The 25,552-nt window shown below is 48.7% G+C and overlaps 1 protein-coding gene across 3 annotated transcripts in view; it reads left to right on the top strand.

Moving 5' to 3' along the window:
• The window catches only part of crppa (CDP-L-ribitol pyrophosphorylase A), a 52,904-nt gene that overhangs the window by 14,563 nt on the left and 12,789 nt on the right, over positions 1–25,552 (top strand). Inside the window, exons 7-9 of one of the 3 annotated variants that reach the window (XM_086153807.1) lie at positions 7,053–7,130; positions 7,240–7,332; positions 15,797–15,928. In XM_086153807.1, the coding sequence (XP_086009933.1) occupies positions 7,053–7,130; positions 7,240–7,332; positions 15,797–15,928 (303 nt within the window). Of the gene's footprint in view, positions 1–7,033; positions 7,131–7,222; positions 7,333–15,796; positions 15,929–25,552 lie in introns of all 3 variants that reach the window. The other 2 variants (XM_086153809.1, XM_086153808.1) reach the window with 2 other exon arrangements.

Here is a 25,552-nt window from a genome sequence, read left to right as displayed (position 1 = left end):
CGGATCACAGGTCGGGTTGCATTTCTGTCTTCTCCAGCCTGCTGACCTTGAACCGGTCAGTTCGACGCCTTGAAACGCACGAACTGCGCAAAACGCCGTCTTGCCCCGGCGTCTCTGCAAAGACTGCAGGCGGCTAGCATTGGCTCCATCTGCAGCCTCTGTCAACAACAACAATACACACTCACACACACACAAGCAATGACACACCGCAGGGCTGCCGGTGAAAGCTCTGTGCAACAAGCACCAGATGTTTGCGAAATAAAATGGGGATCTTCATGCTTGTGTGCACATCACAGCTGTCGATCAAGATTAGGCGTCCTCTTTAAATGTGAATCATCAGCCCTGAAGGACACACACACACACACACACACACACACACACACACACACACACACACACACACACACATACACTCCCACCGGAGGTTTATATTGTGATCATAAACAAGGGAATGTGTCTGTGAGCGTTGAGGCTGCAGCGGATTCACCGCGTTTCCCTCGTATATCTCAGCCAACAGAATGAATCTCCCATCGTGACCGTATTCTCTGTTCATCTGTGAACGCACCTGACGTCCTGCCTTTTGCGGCGGATCTGAGCCGAGGCCCTTTAAAAACTCAAATTCACCACCCTGCAGGGGTAGCGGGGCGGGTGCCGCGCATCCGGAATCATGTGATCCCAATGTCCATCTTCCTTTAAACTCCCTCCAAATCCTTCAGAGCCTTCCGGATCTCGTCATCCGGCACTGGAATCGGCCTGCCCGGATGCAAATTTTGGGTCGGTGTTGGCTGATTGAAGCCATTCCCGTCGGTGCTCGGGTAGCCGGCGACGAGCTTGTTTTTTTCCTAGATTTTTTTTTTCCGGTGTTTTGAAGAAAAACCCATGATGATCCCATTCACGGAGGCTGAGGCGGAGATGAAAGGGTGAGCGGAGGAAGTAGCGGAAGAGATACCTTTGTCCCCATGCCACCTTGTGAATCTAATCCAAGGAGCTGAAAACCGACAGCGCCCGTATGTGTGTGTGTGTGTGTGTGTGTGTGTGTGTGAGGCATCTGGAAGCATGCCCAGACAGAGGGGGAAACACCCATGGTGAGGGTTTTTGATAGAGGGAATTTTCCATGGCAAGAATTCACCTGAAAAATGCATTGGATTCCCCTGTCAGTCAAGTTGGTGAAGATAAGGCAGGAGGCCAGGAGGTGAAGAGGGTGCAGGAGGCAGGAAGGTGCAGATTGTACAGGAGGCAAAAAGGTGCAAAAGTTACAGGAGGCCAGAAAGTGAAAAAGGTGCAGAGGTGCAGGAGGCACAGAAGGTGCGGGAGGTGCACAAGGCCAGAAGGCAAGGCAAGAAAGTGCAGAAAGTGCAGAAGGTACAGAAGATGCAGGAGGCCAGAAGGCAAGGCAAGGCAAGAAAGTGCAGAAAGTGCAGAAGGTACAGAAGATGCAGGAGGCCAGAAGGCGCAGAAGGTGTAGGAGGTGCAGGAGGCAAGAAGGTGCAAGAAGTACAGGAGTCCAGAGGGTGCAGAAGGCGCAGCTTGGTAGTTCGGTACCCCATTGAAAGGGGTTCCAAACGTGATTTATAATACTTGAGTTGGTTCGATTCAGGAGTCTTGCAACTCTTGTGAGAAATATAACAAAAAACACTTCCACTGACGTTCCTCCATCAGGGTTTCTGGAGCTTCTGTGGTCCTTGCCAGGTTTTTTCATGGCGGCGAGGAACTGAAAGGACCTTCTGCTTGGCCAGATCTGATTGCGAGATGTGTTTATTCGTGGTGCGTGATATTCGTGTTAGGGGCTCAGCTGGGAAAATATCAAATACCAAAAACTGGAAATCGGTCACGTGTAGGATCATCCTTGGATCTGCCGGTCTCCATCAAAACATCTCCTCTGCATCCTCTAACTTCCTGTCCCCTTTCGCTCCATCCATAAACCTCTCTGGTCTTCCCCTCGGCCTCCAACCTCAGCATCCTTCAACCAGAATCTTCTCCATCCTTCCAAACCATCTCAGTCTTGACCATTACCTCCAGAACATTTGGAGTCTGATGGAACTCGTTCTTGATCCTCTCCATCTGAAGCGACTACCATGTGACTTTTGATTTTTGAGCTACTTTCATATCACAACATACGTTCTACCTCTGTATCTAGAAGCACTACAGAAGTGGAGACCATTTACCTCCATTTGCTGTGTGTGCTGGAAGTCCATGTATTGCTGCAGGAAGAAGGTCTCTGGTTGGATTCCCACAGGGGGCCTTTCTGGGTGGAGTTTCCATGTTCCTCAGGGTTCTCTAGGTTCCTCCCACAGTCCACATGCAGGTGATTCATTGGAGACCTTAAATTGCCAGGGGAATGAGAGGGTAGCCCTGTGATCAACTGGTCCAGGGTGAACCCCAACTTTAGCCCAATGACAGCGACCTTGAATGCAGGATAAGTAGTATAGATAATGGGCAAATTAATTTATTAATTTGTTAATTTTCTTTAAAACATCCACATGCTAACTTTGTTTTATTCGCTACAGTTAATCTGCAGTTTCCCTGATTGAAAAAAGAAAAAAAAAAACAACCAACCGTTTGCAGTTGTGCTTTGACATTGCTGTTCTCCATTTTCATTCCCTGCGGCCTCGGATTGTCTTCTGATTGTTTTCATATCTCCCATCATCATGTCCTTGCACAGCGCAAATGTTTGTCCAGCGCTCAAAAGTCCAAAAACTTGTCGAGACAAATCCAGAATCGCTCGCCGGCCCCCCAAGGAATCCCTCGCCATCAACCGCGAGTGAACGACTCAATGCCAGCGGCATTGTTACCGAGCCGGCCCGTAGACATGGGAGATTCTCGGGTTAGGGTTCCAACGAAGCGGTCTTTTGTAAACCCGTCAATCCCATTAGGCGCGGAGCTCGGTCCCAGACTGGGACCTCTTTGAAGGGCCCCGATTATTGTCTTCCGCGGTTGTAATGTTTTACTTAGCTCGGGGTTTCGCCTTGTTTGCTTTTGTTGCGATCGGAGTGGACCACAGCAACAAAACACCAAACTAAAAACATCCAGCCTGCCTGACAATGGAGTGCAATAAATCAATCAGTCAACCTATTAAAATACGGTTACAGCCATCAATGCGATCCCTTTCTCTCGCGTGTTTGAAAACACTCCGTCCAGATTGAGAAATCCATCCCGACCCGGAGGAAACATTGGCAGGATCCTGTGTTTTTTTTTTTTTTTTTTTTTGCTATTTCTGCAGGATAAACGGACCAAGCAGAGTGGCCCCGCTCTCTGATCCCGTTCTAATGCCTGGAGGCGCTGGCAGGACTCCTCTCTTGGCGGTCCCCGGTCCAGGGGGGCACTGGCGGGAACGGACGACCTGTCGGCCGACGCGTCCGTCATGGATGATTTCCTTTTGCGCCTTGGAAGTTCAGAGCAAAAAATGAAAATAAATGAATATACTGCACAAAAGACGCCTTTCAGACAGAGCAGTTCTGAGAACTGGCAAGATCTGGTTCCAGGAGCCAGTTTCCTCCAAGGGAACCTTCTAGTGTTGTTTTCCCACAAGGTAGCAAGGCACCACAGTTGAACATCTGCGATGTAGACCATAAGCTTCACAATAAAAACAAAAAAACACTGGAGAAGAAGAAGAGTCACGGACAACATGGAGAGCCAAGTCGAGGAACATCCATGATCTGCTCTGTGGGAACAAAAACCATGGACTATCAGATGGCTTGGAGTGTTTTTATCTTCTACCTGCACCCCTTCACTGTGTGAAGACCCCTGTTAGGTAACTGCACAGTTATTCTGGCAAAAATGTAGATGTTCTACTGTGAGCCTTGCAATCCCCTCTGGGGCGTAGCAGGCCAGAAGAGCTTGGACCTCTTTGTAACTCCATTCCTTGCTGGTTCCGTCCATTTTGTCGCAAGAAAACATCTGAGTAGTGACCAGGATAGTTTTTAAAAGTTGCGCTCTATGGTCCACAAGAACTACCTGGTAATGGTCGTGGCTTACGAGTCCCACCAAGCACCTGCGGAACTGTGAAAAACGCCACCTCAAAGAAGGAGCTAGGATGATTCTAGGACCTGAATGCATGTAGAAACTGACTTGTTCCTGAGAGGCAAAACATTTGACCGGTGAGAAAGGGGCTATCTGGAAGGGTTTTGCACTTGCGCAATTCCCAAGGACTGGGTTCCTCGACAATGTGGCTTTTCTGAGTTGGAGGAACGTCTGGACCCGGAGAAGACAAGGCTTCATGGAAACACATTCAAAGAGAAAGAGGATTTGATTAAAAGGAGGCCTTATCACCTCCTCCCCAGTCCTCTTGTTCATCTTCAAGGAGGACTTACGATAATATCTCAGTGTTCGCTCCACCTCAAAGAGGACCTCCAGACTAATCCATCAGCCAAGCGTTTATATGAAGAGGAGCTTGGAGGTCCAAATTTCAAATCTGTATCTGTAAGGAATATCAAAGGCCACTGTCCATCTGCTTGTTTTGGACCAGGACCTTCTCCGTTAGATAGTCCATTCCAGTGCTTTTCCGGAGCTGCTGATCTTCTCCTTTTCCTTCGAGTTGTTCCCTTCAGGAGTCACCACAGCCGATCATCTACCTCCTTCTAAGCAGCAGCCAATCATCTGCCTCCATCTAATCCTCTCCTCTCACACAAGCTAACTTCCTGTCCTTTGTCCCTCCATCCATGAATCTCCACGCTGGACTTCCTCGAGTCCTCCTCCCTGGCGGTTCCAACCTCAGCGTCCTTGTACCGGGATCTTCACTGTCCAATTCATCTCAGTCAGAATTTGTTCTCCAGAACATCTAAGATGTGCTGTCCCTCTGATGGACTCACTCCCGATCCTCTCCATCCTCCTCGCTCCCAAAGAAGAACCCCCACATCTTCACCTCCGGCTCTGAGCTCCACCATCTTTGACACCTTTTGCTGCTTTGGAGCATCAGGACGTCTGCTCTCAGGTGTTCCGCTCAGAACCTTACACCCCATCTCCCTCTGGCGAGGCCCAGGATGGCCCCTCCGAGCCCCTTGCAACTGCCGCGCTCCTCCATCCTGGCAAGGGTCTGGTCATTGCGGAGCCTCGGCGGCGCCTCGGCCCCTGGAGCCGTGTCTAATTTTAGATAAACATTCCCACTCCGGGATTTCATGCCCAACCTGGTTCGGATCACGGCGGGTTTATTTTTTTCTTTTTTCTTCTAAAACTCAGCAGAATCCGCACGTCAGGCCAAAATGATTTTCCCTCCCGAGGCCACGGGCACTTATCTTTCAAGACCAATTAACCGTCTGACATGTGGTTCCCGTTACCCACTAAAAATTTCCAATTACCGTGTTATTCTAATAAGTGGAACAACAGAGCCTCGCCGCCAGACTCCGGCCCCTCGCTGTTTATTTCTGTTTACTTGACGTGTGTGTGTGTGTGTGTGTGTGTGTGCATGTGTAATAGATTGGAGACTAAACAGCAAAGATGGATGCCGGACGGACGCAGCAGACTGTCCAGGTCCAGGGTTCTTAGATGGATGGTTGGCCTTCGCATCATGAAACACCAGTTGGCCCCTCTCGCATGCATTGAAATTTTCCCCCGCCGCTGCAGGCTCCTAGAGGCCGTGGGCAGAAGTGGAATTTGGGATGTAAGCGTAGCAGCTGGATTGGAGGATCTTTGGGTTATTAATGTATTAACCATTAGCAGGAAGGGTGAGCACCTCCGCCTCACAGCGAGAAGATCCCGGTTGGATTCCCACAGGGGGTCGATCTCTGCGGAGTCTCCATGTTCTGCATGCAGGAGGTTCATCAGAGACCCAGAATTGTCCAGACATGTGAATGAGCGGGTGAACAGTTAATTTCTCTATAGGGTGAATGGTTGTCTATCTTTATTTGATATGTGAATAAAAGGATGAGTAGTTCGGTCTCTATTTGCTGTGTGAATGCTTGCATGTCTCTTTATGATGTGAATGAATGAGCGAATGAATGTCGCCCAATGACAGCAGGAAGAAGTTTTATAGATAATGAATTAATGTATGGATGCATAAATTATATTCATATATTATATATGATATACTGACTTTTTTATGCCTTTAAATCCACTTCATTTACTTACCTGCTATTGTAATGTTGCTATTGTATGGTTTTACTTACTGTGTTTTTGCACGAAACTGGACAGAAAACTCTCTACATTCACATTACATATATTTCAGGTTTTATGCTGTTCGAGCTGTCATCCTTTCACCTCAGTACCAGGAGATTGTATCTGTGTGCACTGTATACTTTATAGTTTGATTATTGTGCGCTTTACTGGCAGGAGGTCTAGAGGAAAACCAAAGAGAAGATTTATGGACGTAATGAGAGAGGATATGAAGATAGTTGGTGTGAGAGAGGAGGATACAGAGAATACGGTTAGAGGGAGAAGGTTGATTCATTGTGGCGACCCCTGAAGGGAAAAGCCCAAAGGAGAAGAAGAAGAAAGGGAAGACTCTATTTTTATTATTTAATGATATATTAGCGTCTTCTCCATTCCTCTCTGTGTCTGCTACATGTGGAGACATTGAGAAGAAAACTGATTTTGACCTTGATTAATGTAATTTGAGAAAAAAAAAAATCAGGCTTTATCAGAAAATAATCTAAAATTTCTTCAAATATTTCATTTTCCTTCTAATTTAGATTTGACTCATTGAACATGAGCATTTATCTATTTATTTATATTTCATAGAACTTCCGCCCTCCGCTCTCGAACCTCTCCTTTGCTGGAAAGTGTTTTTTTTCCTCCCTCCTGATTACACCCACGTTACACTTCCGCACAGATTTGTTCCCTCTTTTTTTTTTTCTTCACAAAAACATCTTTCTAGTCCTTTTTCACGGCTCTTATCGGGGAATGATAGATTGCAGTAGAGCGGGTGGGCGTACATCCACGAACAAATGATTGAAGAAGTGAGAAAAACAGGAACCAGAAGTCCGCGGCCTCCTCGGAGCGCCGGGGTCGGCGGCGTGAACTCCCAGGCACCGTAGCACCTGCCTCAAACCCTTCTGCCCAGAATCTTAAAAAAAAACAAAACACAGATTCTCAACTTCAGGGCATCTCTGTCTGGGCAGGAGCTGGACGTGGTCCCAGACCTGGCGGGAGGCGGTGCCAGGTGTCTGCTGAACGAGTGGAACTTCATCCGGGTCTCGGTGAGCCCCCGAGCCTTAACTCGTATCTTTGTTGCCCTGTTCATTATCTTCCTTAAGGGAGTCAGCTGGTTTTTATGCCCCCCCTCATTCAGTTATCACCCCCCGCCAGATCGGTGCTTCCTGCCTGTCCGACGTCGAGGCCTTGCTGGCGGCTGTGGAGGCGGTGGAGCGACCTCCTCTCCACACGCCGGTCATCGTTTGGGTGAGTCCACATGTGGATGTTGTTGGGAAAGAAAAAAAAAATAAAACAAAACGCAGCCGGCGATTTCGCATATGCCCGAACGCACCTTGGAGCAGTGGGAATTGAAAAACCCCTTCCCTGCACTCTTGACCCGCCGCCCCCCTTCCTGCCGGTTGGCCCCCGTCCCCTCGTTTTGAAGGACGGCCTTAAATAGCAGCGAGGATCTTGTACTTCTGCGGTAATTAACAGCGTGGTAACTCTGGCGTGCAATCACGGCAAGGAAACATGTCGTTTCTTGATTCCGCGGAATCCGATCCCCGCAATTTTACCTTTTCTTTTATTCAGACTTTGCATGCCGAGGCGCAGCGCCAAGACAAAGCCGGGTAAGGAGGCCGACATGACCCGGAGAGCTTGTTCTTGATTTATCCTCGAACCCCCCCCCCCCCCCCGCCCCCCCCCCCCTCCCTCCACTCAGTGAGGCTGCGAGCTCGCAGACGGCAGCTTGTTACAAGTTCATGCCAGAACAAACGCGTCCGTGCAAATTTAAATAAAATAAAACCTTATGAAAACGTAAAGCACCCATAAATATCCCTCCGCTTTTACAAAAAGCGCATTGATGGATCAGCTCCCGGTCTCCGGGGAAATTCGCTGATTTCTCTGTTGCCGGGACGTCAAGTGAGGATTGATGCTGCCGCCTCTCGTCTCAATCTCCGCGGGCCTCCGGGGATCGTAAGCAAAGTGGGCTTCCAGCTCAGCAGGCGGAATACCGGGGCCGAGACTTCCTCTCTCCATCTGCCTCTTGTTTTTTTGGATTAGTTTCCGAAGCCCTACAACTCTTCCGGAGTCGAGGAGCGAGGCGTCACAGGCCACGCGTCCGATATCGGACATGAGATCCTATTCGATCCAGGGAGTTCTGCCTCTTCATCACGCCCGTTCCTGTTGCCTTGGAGGTTTTCGGGTCTGGTGCTGCTCTGGTTTTGGTGTCTTGTGAGCTGACCTCTCCAGATGCTTGTAGCCAGAAAAGGTCTAAGACAGGGGTCGGCAACCCTTAACACCCAAAGAGACATTTGGACCCGGTGTCCTCGGAAAAGAAAACACTGGGAGCCGCAATTACTTTTTGACGTCTAAAATAAAGGTACCGCTGTATATGTTGCTTTTTATTACCTTTACACTTTGTATAAACAAGTGTGAAGTGTGTTGCTTCTGAAATTCACAAAGCATTACGGAAAAAAATTAAATCTTATTTATGTAATGGCTTATTTGGAGCTTTGGGCTTTCAGAGAGTGTAGTGGAGCCTTGACCTGAATTTTAAAAATAAATCAGGAAAAAAATCACTGTCAGTAAACAATAGAAAATAAATATTTGCAAAATATCTTTATAAATATTTATTTTACCTGGTTTATGGGACTTCTGCTCCTGAACTTCTGCGCACAGCATCTGCAAATCGGGACTTTACCGGCTGGCGGGTATACAGGCTTCTGCGAGTATGACGTTATTTTGAGCGGCGAAAAATAATAAATATAATTTTATTTAATATTTCAAGATCACAATAATCTTCCAATTTAGAACTAAAAGTTAAAAAAAGGAATTAACACAAATGAAATACACTTCAATTGAATATTCATAATTTATTGTTGCCGACCCCTGGTCTAAGAGCTGTGCATCTCAAATTTGGACCCAGAAAGTGTCCTGGGGAACCTTTTACTTTTGCATTTCACAGGCAGTAAGGGGCTGTGGTAGGAACGACCGGGAAGTAAGCACCTTATGTGCCACTCTTAGGAGGGAAGGAAGACAAGTAGGAGAACATTGGAGTTGGCAACTGCCACAGCACTCATATTCTGCCTAGCAGGAATAATAACCGTGGACTATCAGATGGGTTGAAGCTGTGTAAAAAACCCTGCTGTTAGCTAATGCCGTTCTTATTTTGGCCAAAATGTTAATGTTCCTCTGCGAGCCCTGGAAACCTCTCCGTAACATAGCTGGCCAGAAGAGCTTGGACGTCTCCGTTGCTCCATTTATTGCTGACTCAGTCCATTTTTTTTCATCACAAGAAAGCAGGTGGCTGGTGACCGCGATGGGTTTTTAAAATGGCGTTTGGCACCCATGTCACATGAGCTCCTATGGAACAATACAAAGCCCCTGCGTTGGAGAAGGAGCTAAGACTAAGACGGTTCCAGGAACTGAGATACAAAATCCCAGGTTACAAAGAGAAGCATCCTTGTTCCTAAAAAGGTTTTAGTACCTGCAAAGAGCTTTGCTTAGACTCTGATTGAAAAGCCTCTTGTGGTATCTCTGCTCCTCTTTTGGAAAGGTCCCTAGCCTTTGGCTGACGCAAGCCTGTATTGCCTGGTCCTTGAATGCATTACAGCCGTATGCTAAGCTAATCTTCCGATGTGGCGTTCTCAGGGGTGACTAGGCGCCCGGACCTTTGAGAAGCAGACATTTGAATATACCGCAAAGAAACAACACAGAGGATTCGGGCCTTTTTGTGTCAGTATGTAAACTGCTACCGTCAGCTCAGGAAGTAGACTGAGCCAGAGTTAAACGGGTCTCAGCGTCGTTTCCCACACTGTGAATGAACTTCTCCTTGGATGTTTATGAATACAGACATCTGGCGTGGGACAGATCCGGTTTCCTTGAGCCACATACGCTACGAGGCCGAGCCAAAGCTTGTTCTTCTTCTCCTGCGCCTGTACATACGTCACCTGTGGTCCCCCCTGCGCTCCCTCGGGGTCCCGTGAAGTTGTTTGGTAACCCAACACCTCCCGGGTGGGGGAACCATGCAGCTTGGCCTTGCTAACCGTCCCGCTGCTTCAAACAAACAGTGGGGGGGAGAAACCCAAAACAAATCCATCGGGTCTGAATCAAGAAAAAAACGGCGGATTTGACTTTCCTCCTTGAAATGTTCGCCGTCTCGAGCGAAATGCGAAAGAGCCATTGACCCGCTGAGGTGTAAGAATTTGAGTGCGTGCTTCTCAGCTCATTTTTTATTGATTTCCAATCGACTTTGCGCACGGGTCGGGTTCATAATCGTTCCATGTTCACAAAACTTGAGATTATTACGAAACATTTTGGAAATTCAACAGACAAAGTGATGATTCTGTTAGAAATAATAGGTGGAGATGAAAAGGAGGCTGAAGCCTGTCAGGCATTCATACGGATGATTAATTACCAGACTTAAATCTATTTCAAGGAAATGCAGATTGTAAAAGATGTGACAAAACATTGATGGCCTCCTCCCAGGTTCGCCTGTTTCTGCGAGCCTGAAGTCCCCATAATCCAGAGACCTCTGAGTTTCACGGTTCTAAGAAACAAGATTTTATTTTGTTTATCACATCCTAACCATCGGCAGAAGTTGCTTGGCTGGAGTACTGGCGAGAAGGGTGCGCCGAGGTTCCGTCACCTCGACACGTGACTACGACAAAATAAAAACTTATGTCATGATCGGGCTCGATCTCTGGGTTGTAAGAGAAGTAGAGTCTCGGGGGCGGCAGCTGAAAGAGAGACACCCAGACTTCCCTCTCCCTGCAACTTGGTCCAGCTATTCAGGGGGAATCCTGAGGTGTTCCCAGGGCAGCAGAGAGACGTAGTCCCTCCAATGTGTCCATGGTCTTCTCCGGGGCTTCCTATTTTCGGTGGGACATGGTGCAGAACGCCCCATCAGGGAGGTGTACAGGAGCCCTTCCCTTCCCTTCCCTTCCCTTCCCTTCCCTTCCCTTCCCTTCCCTTCCCTTCCCTTCCCTTCCCTTCCCTTGCCATGCTAATTCCCAGTATCCCGCTGACCAGCGCGCTGGCCTGATTGGTCTTTGTCGTGTCTAATTTAGGTTGAGTTACATTGAAAGGAGCGACCAATTCAATCTTGGGAACCTTTGTCTGCCCCCCCAACCTCCCAACCCCCAGTTGATCCATCACCTGAATAAGTTGTCTCAAGGCGCCTACTCCATATCCATTATCCTCGTCTCCAAAAGAGTATTACAGTCAAGTGTCACAGCTATGGAGCACATTGTATTGTAGATATCACAGAGGCAACAGCAAAGTCCTGGCAAACCACAAAGCCAAGTAGTACTCCAGCCCTCAAGAGGGTCGGCCGACCCCAGATAATTTGAAAAGCAACAACACATTTTTCCTCTCGACTCTTATCGTCCATGGAGATCTCTGCCTTCCTTCCATCACCATTGGACCGAGTGCCTTTTTGAAATGACTTTCAAACAACTCAACAGAAATGTCACTCTCCAGAAGTCATGGCTTGGTTACTCAAGACCCAACAATCCACAGACCTTTTCATGTAGAGAGTTGGGGTGGTGGGGGGGGATTTGGTCGAGAGAAAATACTCCTTCATGAAACTGCTGACAGCAGGATCTGTGATTGAGTGACCTGGCCACGATTTCTGGAAAGAAACGTTCCTGACGAGTCTTTCAGAAGTAATTTATTGGCTATTTTGAGCACCGCAAGAGAAATGCCATCCAGTCCCATTCCACTGGAGGAAAGGCAGACGGTATCCTCCAACGTCAGCAAGTAACACCCGATTGATACCGACTGATAAGTAGCCTTACGGGAAAGGCAGATATTTCTGACTTATTTTTGGACCAGCGTTCCCTTTAACCTCCCGGGACCCCGTTCTATTGTTTGTGATCGTTTTTTAATGGATCCTTGCTGTTCCAGCAACAGTAAGCATGCGAACCCAGCATTGGTTTTGCCTTTTTTCTCTTTTTATGGGGACAATTTGTAAGTCCCCTGAAATTTCTCTCTAGTAGATTGATAGCTTGGAGTCACTGCGATTTAGAAAATAAAATAAACTGAACCATTCATTCATTCATTCATTCATTATCTATGCCACATTTCCAATGCTCAGGGTTGCGGGTGGGAGTGAGGGCCTATGCCGCAAACCTCCTCTATGTTTTTGGAGGGCGGGAGGAACCTTGAGCAACTCAAAGGAGAGATTTACACTCCACACAGAAAGTCCAGCCAACCGGTTGGAATTGAACCGAGGACCCTCTCACTGTGAGGTGTAAGCCCTAATCTCTGTGGCGGCCATGTGATTCATACCCCTTTTCACACTGATTGGTTTCATTTGCTTTTGCCGCTACTCGACTTCTTCTTTTCAATCTCCTCCATTCTTGTCAAAGTCTTCTTCTCATAGGGATTGGACTTCATTCTCCTCCCTTGAAGACGTTTCACCTCTCATCCGAGAAAATTCTTCAGTTCTCAGGGACTGTTGGGAGTTTCTGAATATAACCACCAGGGTCGGGGGCTGGTCTGAGCTTGTTGTGCAAATGGGAAAATTGTTTTGCAGAAACTAAGTCGAACGGGGTTGCTTTGTTAGTATGGGTGTCTTTAGGTGGGAACAGAGGTACAACTTTTGGGGACTTACCTGGATTAAAATTTGAAAGGTGTCAGCATAATTCTCAGTATGTGAAAGGAGAGAAACCCATTGGATCCCGTGAACTGAGGCTCCGGTGGTGGACCTTTCTGGGTGGTTTGGAGGGTGCAGACATGTATGGTCTGTGCGAGCTAATCCGTCTTGGGACTCCCAGGGTTATATCAAGTCCACTGTGACCTGGATGACTGAGAACCTCCACAGACAACCTACTCCATTTAACCCCAGTCTCCGTATCCTCTTTTTTCACAACTTCATGTCCTCTTTTGCTACATCCATAAACCTTCTCTTTGGTCTTCCTCTTGACCTCCAGCCTGGCAGTTCCAACCTCAGCATCCACGGTGGACCCGTGTCCCCATGTGAGGACCTTGGAGGGTTGAACAGGTATCTGACATCGTTCTCGTCCCCATGCATCCATGCTCTCCATGCCAATAGTTAAAAACGAGACATGGAGGCGGAAAAAAGTAAAAGTTTCTGACCGTCTCCGCAGTCGGGTTCAATCACGGTCCGGCTTCGATCAATCAAACCGACCGGATCGTGGGATGTATTTTGCTCCGATCTGGGCGCGGGTCCAGAATGCAAAGGCCCTGATTGTAAAACAAATAGAAGCAGCGCTGGTTTGGCTCTGGTGAGCGAGAGCGGCACTTTGATGATCGCCTTTGCTTGTTAGATTGGGTCGGCCGGCCGAAGAGGCCCGGCTTATTTTCCGCCGTGAATGAATGAAATGCATGCGTGTTGTTGTTTGCAAATGTAATTGGCTCAAATTGTCCACAGAGGAGCTGATAAAAGAACTTTGATTGCTTTACGATTTTGCACAATCTAGTGGCCTGAGGTTCAAAGACAGTCGATGCTTTTTCAGGGTTTTTAAAAGATTCTTCCTCTGGGGATTTTATGGAAAGACACAACTTTTCACTGAGGGAGAATAGTCTGTCTTTACATGATGTGTGACTGAGTGAGTGAATGGTCTCCTCTGCGTCCTCTAACTTCCTGTCCTATTTCGCTCCATCCGTAAACTTCCCCTCGGCCTCCTACCTCAGCATCCAGATCTTCTCCATCCTTCCTCTGTCCAGGTCTAAACCATCTCAGTCTTGACTTTTATCTCCAGAAAATCAAATGTACTGTCGCTCGTTCACTCGCTCCTGATCCTCTCCATCCAAAGCGACCACCATGAGATGTTGGATTTTTGAGCTACTTTCAAATCACGACATGCTATAAGTCTGTATGTAGTAGCACTATAGAAGTGGAGACCATTGGCCTCCATTCACTGTGTGTGCTGGAAGTCAATAATGTTGTTCTCTCGTTGGAATCCCACCTGGGGGCCTCTTCGTTAGGAGTTTCCATGTTCTCCTGGTGTTTGCGTGTGGTTCCTCAGAGTTCCCTGGGTTCCCCCCACAGTCCAAAAACATAATGGAAGTTCATTGGAGACTCCAAATTGCCAGGGGAATGAAACGGCGAATAGTTGTATGTTTTTATGTGTTGTGTGAATGAGAGGGGGAACGGTTGTATGTCTCTATTTGTCGTCCTGTGATCGGCTAGCGGGCGGTCCGGTGTAGCCTGCCTCTCGCCCAATGAAAGCTGCATACACCTACCGGTGACTTTGAGTGCAGGATAAGCGGGATGGATAATGAAAGAATTAATAAATGATTGGGCTTTTCAGTGTCCTTTGTTTGATGGGTTTGATGTACCATCATTCACCGGTGTTGGCCCTTTTCTTCGTCTTCCTTTCCTTGGGGCTGCTTCCTTCAGAGCCAATCATCTCTCTCCATCTTACCCTCTCCTATGCATCCTCTAACTTCCTGTCCTCTCTTGCTTAATCCGTAAATCTCCTCTCCGGTCTTCCTCTAAGGCCTCCTGTCTGGCAGCTCCAACCTCGGCATCCTTCTACCTGGATCTTCTGCAACCCCTCGTATGCCAATGACCAAACCAGCGGGCATATCAGCGTGACTTTTTCTCCAGAACATCTCACGTCCCCTTCAAGTATCACATCTGGGGAATCTTTTTCTGCATTTTCTGGCAAACTCTCTGCCATTTAATAGTAGATTGTCCTGCGTCTGTTGCAACAACAGCACTTTTTTAAGGGATCCTTGTGGTCCCTTAAACTGGAGTCTTCAGGCTGAGGGCCGGGTCTTTGTGGTTTGAAGAGGAAGGCGACGCCCCCTGACTGGAACAGAGGGGGAAAAACCTGCGGGGCATGATAACCGGCGTATGCTATTTCTGACTTTGTGGCGAGTTCAGACGGCCCCCAAAACCCAAACCGAACCTGGAGCGACGGGGCCTCGCCAGCGGCCACACCGGCCCAGCATTCGGTTTCCGTCCAGTTGACGAGACCCGGGGGGGAATTTCATGACACCGATAGTATTTAATAAATGCGAATATTAGACGTAACCATGGCAGCTGCCTTGGTCTCCGCTGTTGGGGCTAAACATCAGTCCTCACAGGGGTTACGCAACACTTCCAAATAAAACCCTGGACGGTAGGAGGATTTTATAACAGACCAGAAATGTAGTCTTTTACAAACCAGCCACCGAAATGGAAGGTACTCTATATTGAGGAGTACTTCGTATTAGCTCACAATGACTCGCCTGTAATTGTTTTCATCCTAACTGTTATCTTTGTTAGAGCCACTTACACTGATTCCCGTTGGTCGGTTCATTGACGGCCATGACAGGCTTTTAGATGTTGACGTGAACCAGAGCTCCCCGGATGACAGCGGGCTGTCAACTGGGATTCCAGCATCAACAATATAATTGTTTATCCAATTTAGCGCTTTACCTCTGAATGCCGCGACCCGGTGCCGGACGTAAACGGCGAAATGCCTGTGGTGCGATGTGTCATCAATGAAGTTCTTTGTTGACGAAACTACAAAAAAACTGATTGTAAATATGACGCCGCAAGAGGAGATTCACCATGGAGTATAATAGGCCCGTTGTATCCTCAGACAAGAGTGTGAGGCAAGAGGCTGTAAATCACCCTCAAATGCACCCTTTGGATAAACAGCGCTACGCAGTTGCAACACGTTCGGCTGTAATTGCCGCAAAAAGGGGCATAATTGCTGTTCTCGAAGGTCCACGGGGCTGATCGGGCGTGGTTTCGTCTTTATTTTGATAGGTGCATACCAGTGCCCAAGACGAGCCATCTGTCAGCGGGAGCCGGGCAAAGCTGGCGGCGTTCGCCGGACTGGCCTCCGCCGCCAAGCTCCGAAATATCCTTCTCTACGGCGTCCAGCTTCAGCACTCAAAGGTAAGCGCTCTGCCTTCTTCTACTCCTTTTTTTTTCTCTCTCTCTCTTTGATGCCTCCTCGCCAAATGAGCTTGAGTTCCTGTGGAATGCAACTTTCGGGAGACGCCAAGCAAAACAGAATGGGAAATGTCTTTTAAACGTCTGCTTCCAACGACTTGTCATGCTCCTCGCTTCAGGCGGGATCGCTGTCTTTTATCATCCATCTTTAGTGTGTGTGTGTGTGTGTGTGTGTGTGCGCACACACTTGGACGGTCGCATCAGATCGTGTTGAGGGGTGGGGGATAAATACGTACCCGATGGTGGGATTTTCGAGGACAGAGCACAAACCTTTCCGTCGCGAGTGCGTCGCGCTCTCGGGCTAAACGCGCTTTGCCGGCGGCTCCTCCCAAGCGAAGCTGCGGTCGCGGGAAGCCTCCCAGGGGTCCGCCAAGTTGTCCCGGAGCCATCATTGTGGATGTGGTTGACCCGAAATCCATAACCGACGCTCAATAATTACAGGATTATATAGAGTGAAATTATTCATCCAGCACGGGATTCACGGTACCAACCCTGTCGAGTCCAATCCAAACCTCTGGGCGTGAATCGCCGGTCAGGCCGGAGATGAACGTTACATATTCGTGGCTGCCGTCCTTAAAAATGACGTCCAGTCTGATTTATGTCAGCGGTCGACTGCTCCGGCATGACAGATGAGACTTCTTGGCGGCTGCGACTCTTCACAAATCACCGCCGGCCTCAGGCAGGACGTCTGAGCAGGTGGGCTGTGCTCGCTCCCGCGGAGCCAACCTTCAGACGCATGCACGCATGTGTTGGCCAATAGCAGAGACTTATCAATCAGCTGTGGTGCATAATTATCCAATCAGATTGTTGGCCGGACCACGCTAACATCTTCATTGAAGCCGCTAACCACAGCTCATGTCATGACCATGTTGGTTTCAAGTCGCGCGGTCATTCAACGAAACACAAGATCCCCCAAAAGAAAGGATGCTAGCATCCACGCAGCATGCCGATTAGCTTCTGTCTTGCTGGGATTTGCTTGTTTTGTTTTTGACTTCAGCAAGGATTTCGTTGGCTCATTTATTAGCTTACATAGAGACATACAACCAATTAGTCTTTTATTCAAGCTTTGTATGGAGACAAACAGCCACGCAACAGGAAACCCAACAGGGAACCTTCCTGCTGCGAGGCTGAGGCGCTAACCGCTGCGCCAACACGCCACCGGCGTTATGAATTTCTCCCCCTCAAAAATATCAATATCATTTCTAATTCATGCTGCCAAGTGGATGTGGAGGATTGAGCTTGGACTCAGGTCCTCGGCGATTCGGCGCCGTCGGCCGCCCCGTGACGTCTCAGCAGCTTTTTTGATTAAACGCCGGCGCTAATCAATCCGGATCGCCGCTTTGGATGTCCGCTGCGCGCCCCGCACATCAGTTTGATTCCCCCGTCTGATGTCGGACGTGGCAAAGTTCTTCCGGAGAGCAACGCCCGTTAATTCGTGACCCCTGCTCGGTCTTCTCCGGGAGAACAGAGAGAAAAGAGGGTGAATGGTGTTCTACCATGATTAAATGCTTATCATTAGAGATAGCGGAAGAGCAAAACACAGCCCCGTATAAATCACTGTTAGCTTTCCAAAGCGGTGAGGTTAATCGCGTCCAGATGTCCTTTTCGTTCATTCACTCGCCACGGCGCTTGCACCCCCCCCCCCCCTCCTGTCAGCGTGGATGTTTCGGTGTTTGTGAATATTTCTCCCGGATAATAAATTTCTCCCCTTGTGCATTTGGTTTTGATTGAAATTAAAAACATCGGGAAAAAAAAAAAATTCCAAACAAGATTTAATAGCAGCCAGTTGGCGTGATGAGTCAAAGATGGGAGAAAAAATGTGTCTTTATGACTTGTTTTACTTTATTAAAAAAACGTCTTCGGGGGCCAAATTATGTTCTTCAGTGGGAGTCCGGAGGCGTAATCATCCGAGGTGGCCGTAGAGCCCGATGAAGGACGCAGGATTCCACGTCCGTCTTCTCGTTCATCCGAGAGGATTATGGCATTTTCCGCTTAACCGCGCGTTGATAGACTGATAAGTTGCGTTTCGCTTGCGTCTGGATTGGATTTTTTTTTTTTTCCATGCGCAGTGGAGAGAGAAAGGTCAACTTTCTGAAATGTCTCTGTAAGACGGCAGCCAGTCGAGGCTGTTTTCTGCCGATGACAGATTTACATCCTTCGAAGAGATTCAGCTATTTGGCCCGGGGAAGTATTTACGCTCGCAAGACGGCTATCGGGTGCATTTTTAAGCCAGCCGAAGGGCTATTTTGCACGCTGGACGCGTGTCACTGCAAGGCAAATGCGGTTTCTGGCCCTTTCCGGGGCAGGAGGGTTTCAACGTGTTGTCAAACAGCGCCCAAACTCACTTCAATCTTCCCATAAATGCTTTGATAATAAAAAAGGGAAAAAAAGAAATCTGGAAGGCTGCGGTTTTTAAACTGATTATGAGTTACAGCATTGTGAAATTGATTTGTTTTATGAAGCGACTGCGGTGCGCTCCACTGATGTTCGTCCAGGGGTGTGCAATCTGTGAGCAATAACATCCGCGGCCTAGTGTGCACGATCGGCCCGCGAGTGCCGTGCGAGCCGAGTGCATTCCGGACCCTTCTTTTGGTTCGCTCGGTTGGCAGAGCGGGCGTCCCTCCAATCGGAGGGTCGGCGGTTCGATTCCCGCAGTGCTCTTGGCCAAGATGCAGATGCCTAAGTAGCTCCAGATGGTCTTGTTAGTCCCTTGCATGGCATCAGTGTGCGACTGCATACGTGAATGGGCAAATGCTGTTTAGTGTAAAGCACTCAGTAGCCGTTTTCTTAGCGTAGGAACCTTTTGTAGACCTGAGAACCTTCTCAGAATGACGATGTTTCTTTGTGCATCGGGACAGCTGAGGAACCAGGGACCACGGCCCTCAGTTCCAGATCCATTTGAGCTCCTACGCCGAAGCAGGGGGTTTTTACAGTTCCATTGGAACTCGTATGTGCTTGGTACAGCTCATAAGCCACGGCCATTACCAGATACTTCTTGTGGAGCGCCACTTTTAGGACTACAGTGGTCACTGGTTGGCTGTCTTCTTGTGACCAAAAAGACGGAGGCAGCAAGAAATGGACAAAGAGGCCGGAGCATCTTCTCGCCTGCTAAGCTACACAGGGGTTTCCTCAACATCAAAATTTCGGCCAAAATAGCTAACGGCTAACAGGGCTCTTCACACAGGGAAGTTGTTCTACTGAGTGTGGAGCTTAAGATGCACATTGTAGATGTCACACCGTTCCCTGCCGTGGTCCCTTACTGCCTGGAGGACGCTAGTTCCTGGGACCAGATTCGGGCCTGGGTAGCTTTTAGAATTTTTCTGTCCAAAAGCACCAGTCTGCCTGTCACCTACATGAAGACATCAGAAATCGCACACTCTCAGCCTGCGCACGTCGTCACAGCAGACTCACAACAAAGCAGCCAGTGTGAAGTGTGCCTTGCAGTAATACCGCACCAGTCACTCAGTTAGTCGCACTCCCCCACACACACACACACACACTCCCTGAATTCCCTGAAGTGTCCGAACAGAGTGACAGCATGTACGCCAATAAGAACACCTTGTGTTTATGCGCAGTTTTGCAACTGCAGTTGGTCGCGTTCCACTGGAGCTGTCAGCACGAGGGGGGAACCAGTTGTTGAAGCTTAACAGTTTGGTAATTCCAAAAAAAAAGAAAGGAGCTGGAAAGATCAGTAACTTCAAACCATCTGAAGAAATCACAAAGAAACCCGGGGCTGGTTACAAAACACTTATTCTGTTTCCTGTAGAAAGCAAGCTGTTAGTGCAAACGCCCGGCCATCACCGAAGGGAACGTGAGAGTTTTTTAACGCCACGCTCCGGTTGAATGGCAGTTTGACATAAAATCCCACCACGCAGTCCAGACATGGCCCCCGCCTTTTAACAGGCCGACGGGACTCCAAGTATTAATTGAGGGAAAGCAAAGTTTTGACGTTTACGACGCCCTCCTCGCCCGTTCTGTTGCGTTTTTCTTTCCCACCACCGTTTCATACTTTCTCCCACCAGCATTAGCGTTTAATGTCAGCAGCGGTGAAAAATAACGGCCGAGGCCGACGTTTAGCCGTCCCCTGCCTGTTGTTGTGCAGCGGCGTGGCGATCGGAGAAGCCGTCCTTACCGCCAAGGTGAAGGTTTCGCTTAAAGGGAATTCTTTTTGGACAGGAAGTGGACTTAGACGGATGGGGCCCTGGGTGGCAACTGAAACGGCGCGCAACGGTCCCCCACAAGGTGATCAAAGTGCCTACTGACGACTACTTATGCACTGTGAGATGCCTAAGAGCCAGTCATCGGGTGCACCAAGGTGTGAAAACCTCAAAACCCACCTCGACTGGGAGCGAGCGGACACCGGATCCCCGCGCGCTGGCACGATGTTGTGAAAACGGCATCGGTATGCACCGTCGGTGTCTGCCACGGCAATAGGAAGTGTCATCGGATCCCTCCCCCGTGCAGGGTCCCGGCGACTTGTCATCCGCTGAAAAGGGAGTTGTCACGGTGATGTATGGGTGTTGTAATCCCGGCAGTGTGAGCCCTGATGTTTACCCAACCCCATATTTCCTCCTGGCCTGGGAATCCTAAACCTGAGAGGAGATTAGCCGCCCGGGAAGAAAAGAGAGGGACTGAAAGGATGAGAGGAAGGGGAGGAGGGCGGAGAGGAGGGAGCTGTATAGGTGTATTCTCCTCTACCTGTTCAGATCAAGGCCTGAAAGGCAGACGGCTGAAACCGGACACCGGTGCTCTTTGGGACACCAGCAGTGTTGCTCCCTTGCCGGGGTCAATGTGTATTAGCGGAGAGCGTCGCCTCCGCCGTTTCACCGCACTTCCGACTTTCTCCGGAGCTAATACCCGACTGCTGTCCCTTCCCTGTCCGACCGGCTCCTGTTGCACTTCATCGCTCTTCCTCTGGCGTCCTTAATCATGTGCTGCAGATGGACTGCGCTCGCCGTTTTGGCTGGACGCGAGGCTGATTTGGTGCGTTTCTCTGGTCGATTCGGGTTCCGGTGAGCGGCAGAGGTCTGCGAGATGTCTTTCAAAATATTATCGCTTGCGTTGCTTTGTCGGTCCCCTATCCTGGAAGGTAGTCGGAAGTGGAAGTAGACCAAATCGGAGCTGGACGGTTCTTAGAACTTTTCTGGTTCAATTCCATCTCAAGGATTTTCATTGTGAGTCTCAAATTCCACACACGTCTGGGAACCCCTGCTCCAGGCATCTCTGAGTGGAATTTTTAAAATTAAAATTGATCTCCGAGGAAAATCGATTTCCGCTACCGGTCTTTGTCCACAGCTTTCTCACTTGTCCTCCTCCGTAGTAAGAGTTCGAGGGCTTGAGTTCCACTTTTGGAAGATCAAGTTGAGCACTCAGTTGGTCAAACAATTACGGATACCGTTGCCAGCAAGGAGGAACGCCTCCTAGATCCTGAGCTCTCCTCCTGGAGGTGAAGGTCCAGCGACCATGCGGCTGTTCGCACCGTTCCTCCAGCTGAGCGATCCTTGTTTGGACAATCATATTATTAAACGTCATCTCAACCTTCCAGAGACCTCGAGCCCCTCCCTCGATGGAATCCTATCGTCTCGGTGCAGACGGAAGCCCGGGGATCACTTGTATGCTTAGCGACGTATTTGTGCAGTGTTAAGTCAAAGCCTCGGGTGAGGCTCTTACCGCTGCAACATGTGCAGGGTATCAAGCCCGATCCTCCGCTCTGCCGGAGCGCCAGATGTGCCTCGGCGTGTGTGAAACTTGACCGCCGGAGTTTGGCCGGAGGAGCAAGGCATACCAGCGCGGTGTTTACACAGCTTTGATACCCCGGATCGGACGAATGCGACTTGACTCCCGCCGGCAAGTGGAGTGGGCCCTTCCAAGAGGGAATTACCGCAGCAGACGGTTTGTTCTTACGGAACGTCAGCGTAATCCCGCTCTTCGCAACCAGTTTGTAAACTTCCAATCACTCATGGTTGAGGCGAAGTGCGCTGGCGTGTTTGCTTTACCACTCCATTTTCTGACTGCCCACCCAAAGTCGCGGTTCGAGTTTCCCCCAGGGCCGTGTCACAGAAGAGTGGGGATTACGCTCTCATTTTTTTTTGGGGGGGGGGAGAAGGGGCTTCTCCCAAGATTGTTTTTCCACTGCTAACCCCGCCTCCGCTCAGATGCCACTTCTTATTTATGTCTGTAACTTGTTGGAAAGCAGCTATTATAGCAAATAATGGTTGGGTTCGAGGAGCGGAGGGTACCACCCCGACCCAAATCTTAATCCCATCAAAATAACCAAAGCAACCTCCGCAATTATGATGTTGATTTGTTCCGTAGCAGTTTCAAATCCGGGGATGCTCTCATGGCAAGGGTTTTTTTTTTTTTTTTGATCTTTTCAAGATGGCCTCGTGAAAAATGTGAAGGTTGCAGGATTGAATGGGTCTGTGTTGATTTTTCTCTCCGGTATAACTTGTACTCTCCTTTTGGGGGGAAACGTTATTTCTGCTCCTACTTTTTAACTGTAATGGAAACGTACCGTGTGAAGAAATCAGAAGCTCTTCTCTTCCCAGATGCACCTGTTGATCCTGATTCTTGTGGGCTCTCCATGCTCTCCCCCCCGGGTCCTCCCCAGCTTTTCTGTCTTCCTCCAAGCAGTCTGAAAACAGTTGGCAAGTTCACCTGAAGACTCAAATTGTCCGTCGATGCGAACGAGACGGGGAATGTTTAGTCTCTATGTGGTCCTGTGATTGACAGGTGACCATGTCCAGGTTAAGCCTCCCCTCTGGGCTGATATTAGCAAAGAAAGGCCCCACCACCCTGCAACCCTGGCATAGGATGGTGGTATAAAGAATGACTGACTACATGAATTAATTTCCCAGGGGAGATAGTCGTGCAAGAGTCATTGCTACCGCTCTTTCCGGGTTCTCTGTCTTTCTCCCACAGTCAATATCCACTAGGATTGGCTGGTGTAGGATAGGGGGTATGGAGAACGAATGAATGAATTTCCTAGGTGACGAGGTGGTGTGGCAGTCAGTCTCCAGGTTCTTTGTCTTTCTTCCACATTCCAAAAACTATCAGACCCCAAATTGTCTGTAAGCCTGAATGAGAGGGTGAATGATCGGGTGTTTTAACCCTAGAACACTAACGTTAAAATAAGTAACACCATCACTAACGTTGGGTATATTTTACCCAATACAATATCCTGGATAAAATACAGTTTTCATTAATTTACAGATGGGCCGATGGGCCGAGGGAAAGAAACATACAATTAATAACATCAGTGAGCAGCCTGAAGCTACTCAAGGACCCATAAAACTCACATGGCAACACAATGAAAATCACATTTATTGCCTGTTTATATATAGTATATATTGTATATATTTTATATATATTGTCTAATTTGTACAGTTTTATATTTGTATTGTCCAGGACTACAGATGGAAATTTGCTATGAGCTACAATCTGGTACAAACATCTCTGCCTCTGTGCTTAATGTAATTGTACACTGTCCTAATAAACTTCTAAACAAACAAACAAACAAACATGACAAGAATTGTGTGGGTGAAAATCGCCCGACGTCAGTGTTCAAGGATTAATATGTGGCCCTGTGATTGACAGGTGAGCCGTCCAGGTTAAGCCCCGCCTCTGGCCCTATATCAGCTAGGATTGGCTCCCCTGCAATCCTGACGTATGAAAAGCGTAGACAATGAATGAATGAATGAATGGCAAAATAAAACACCCGGTGTGAAAAGGACCGTGGAACACCCCTAGATATTTGCAATCTATAAAGATTGTTATTTTAGGCCAAAGCATCCAAAGTCTTAAACGGAGCAGCTGACGTTGCCCGAATGTTCCACTCCTCCCGTTTTCTGATAATCTCTCCAGATTAGGATTTTTTGTTTGAATCCAAAGAGTTGGTTGCTGTTGATGCATCACATCCAATCTGGCTCAGGGCTTCACTGAGGCACCTCATTACACACACACACACACACACACACATACACAGCCACGTACAAGGCGAAAACAACACCAGGCACATGCTGTGGCGGCCGGTAACCAGATTTCACGGCACGATTGAAGACCTGAAAGCTGGTGTTGTCTTCAGCGTGCTGGAAATGGATGGAGACCCATTCCCGACAAGAATGATGAAACGATTCCACCCCTTTTTGTTTCACTACATCTGTCGAGCCACACAACTCGCGGCGCTCCCCCGACGCTCGGCAAAGCTTTCCATCAGAGGCGGCTCCTCGTCCAGCTGGCGACTTTGCGTGCGCGGCCGGTATTGTTTTCACCTTGTGTATGTGTAGGAGTGCGTGTTTGACGGCACAGCGTGGTCCTGGAGACGCCCAATGGAGCAGAAACCACTACAGAGGCGGGTTCTTGAGGACTTTGCCAGGTGTTGCCGGTGCGTCTGTTTGTCCGTGGAAACCGTTTTGTCACCGTAATGCCCCAAGTCCGACGGTTTGCGGCATGTCTGACTCCACGTCTCTCCTCGGTAATGGACAACAGCAGGAGTGAAGAAGATATACAGCTGTTCGATAGACGTTGAACTCACTCCCGTACCTTTTTGGGGAGCTGGTGGCCGAACGTAAAAAAACGGAGATGTGTTGCGCGGTATGCTCAAGGGCGACCAGCAAAAGGAACGAAGAGCAAATGGTCCCAACTTGTACACCTTTAGCTTTCAAAGTCCTCGTGCGACCCGTGAAAGAACCAAAGAAGATGAAGGCAACGTGGCGTCGGAGAAGAATTCTCCCTCCTCATGCTGCCATGTTTTTAATGGCTGCCGCGGTCCACTATGCCTCCTCTGTCGGTGTCGTCTTCTCTTGTTGGAAATTGGAAGTGAACTCATCACTGCCTCTCTAGTGAATGTACCGCAATCTAAAGCAGGCGTGGGAAGTATGTTGGAAGTGACGTCTGAAATAGACATAGCTGTTTACTTATGAAATATTTGCAAAAACGTGCCTTCATCTGACCTCTTGTTCGTAAATTGGCAGCCCCCTTCCGATCCGCCACATGGCCTCAATTTCCCTCTCAAACAGCCAATTCATCCTTGAACCCCAACACTGCAGCTGAAGCCTCAGAAAACTGAAAGACACCAAAAGAAGAAGAAGCAGTAAATGGCAACAAGAGACTTGAGTGAATCTGAGAAACAAACAGAATTGTCAATCGGATGGGAAAAGGCATCAACACCCATTGGCACGTTCTAATACCCCAGCCTTCTTCCTCTTTTTCTTTTTCCTTCTTCCCTGTAGCCGACTTACAGCCGGAATCACAACCAGATTAGCAAAAAAATTCAGTTGGGGATCTGAAAATATCTTGACTGGAGATTTTTATTGGGGAATCGGCGCAGATAGAGAACTCAAAATGCGCAAAACGGAGGGGAATGTGGCAGGGCGGTGGCCCACATCGATTCAGGGGTGTCAAGTCAGATTTCCAATCGTGACCTGGTCGTCTTTCCACGTAGCGCAGCTCTGGAACACCACTCTTTAAGATATTCTACAGAAACCAACCATTTTCCCAGGAGCAAGGAAACAGCTTTTACCGGTGCAGAAAAACCTCAGAGGGATCCCGGCTCAATGGGACGGCCTT

This window comes from Fistularia commersonii, chromosome 10, assembly GCF_037954325.1.
Source record: "Fistularia commersonii isolate RoL2024-O1a breed Wild chromosome 10, RoL_Fcom_v1.0, whole genome shotgun sequence".
NCBI lineage: Eukaryota > Metazoa > Chordata > Actinopteri > Syngnathiformes > Fistulariidae > Fistularia > Fistularia commersonii.
The sequence above is the reverse complement of the archived record's forward strand: the minus strand, read 5'-3'. Positions and strand labels throughout refer to the sequence as shown.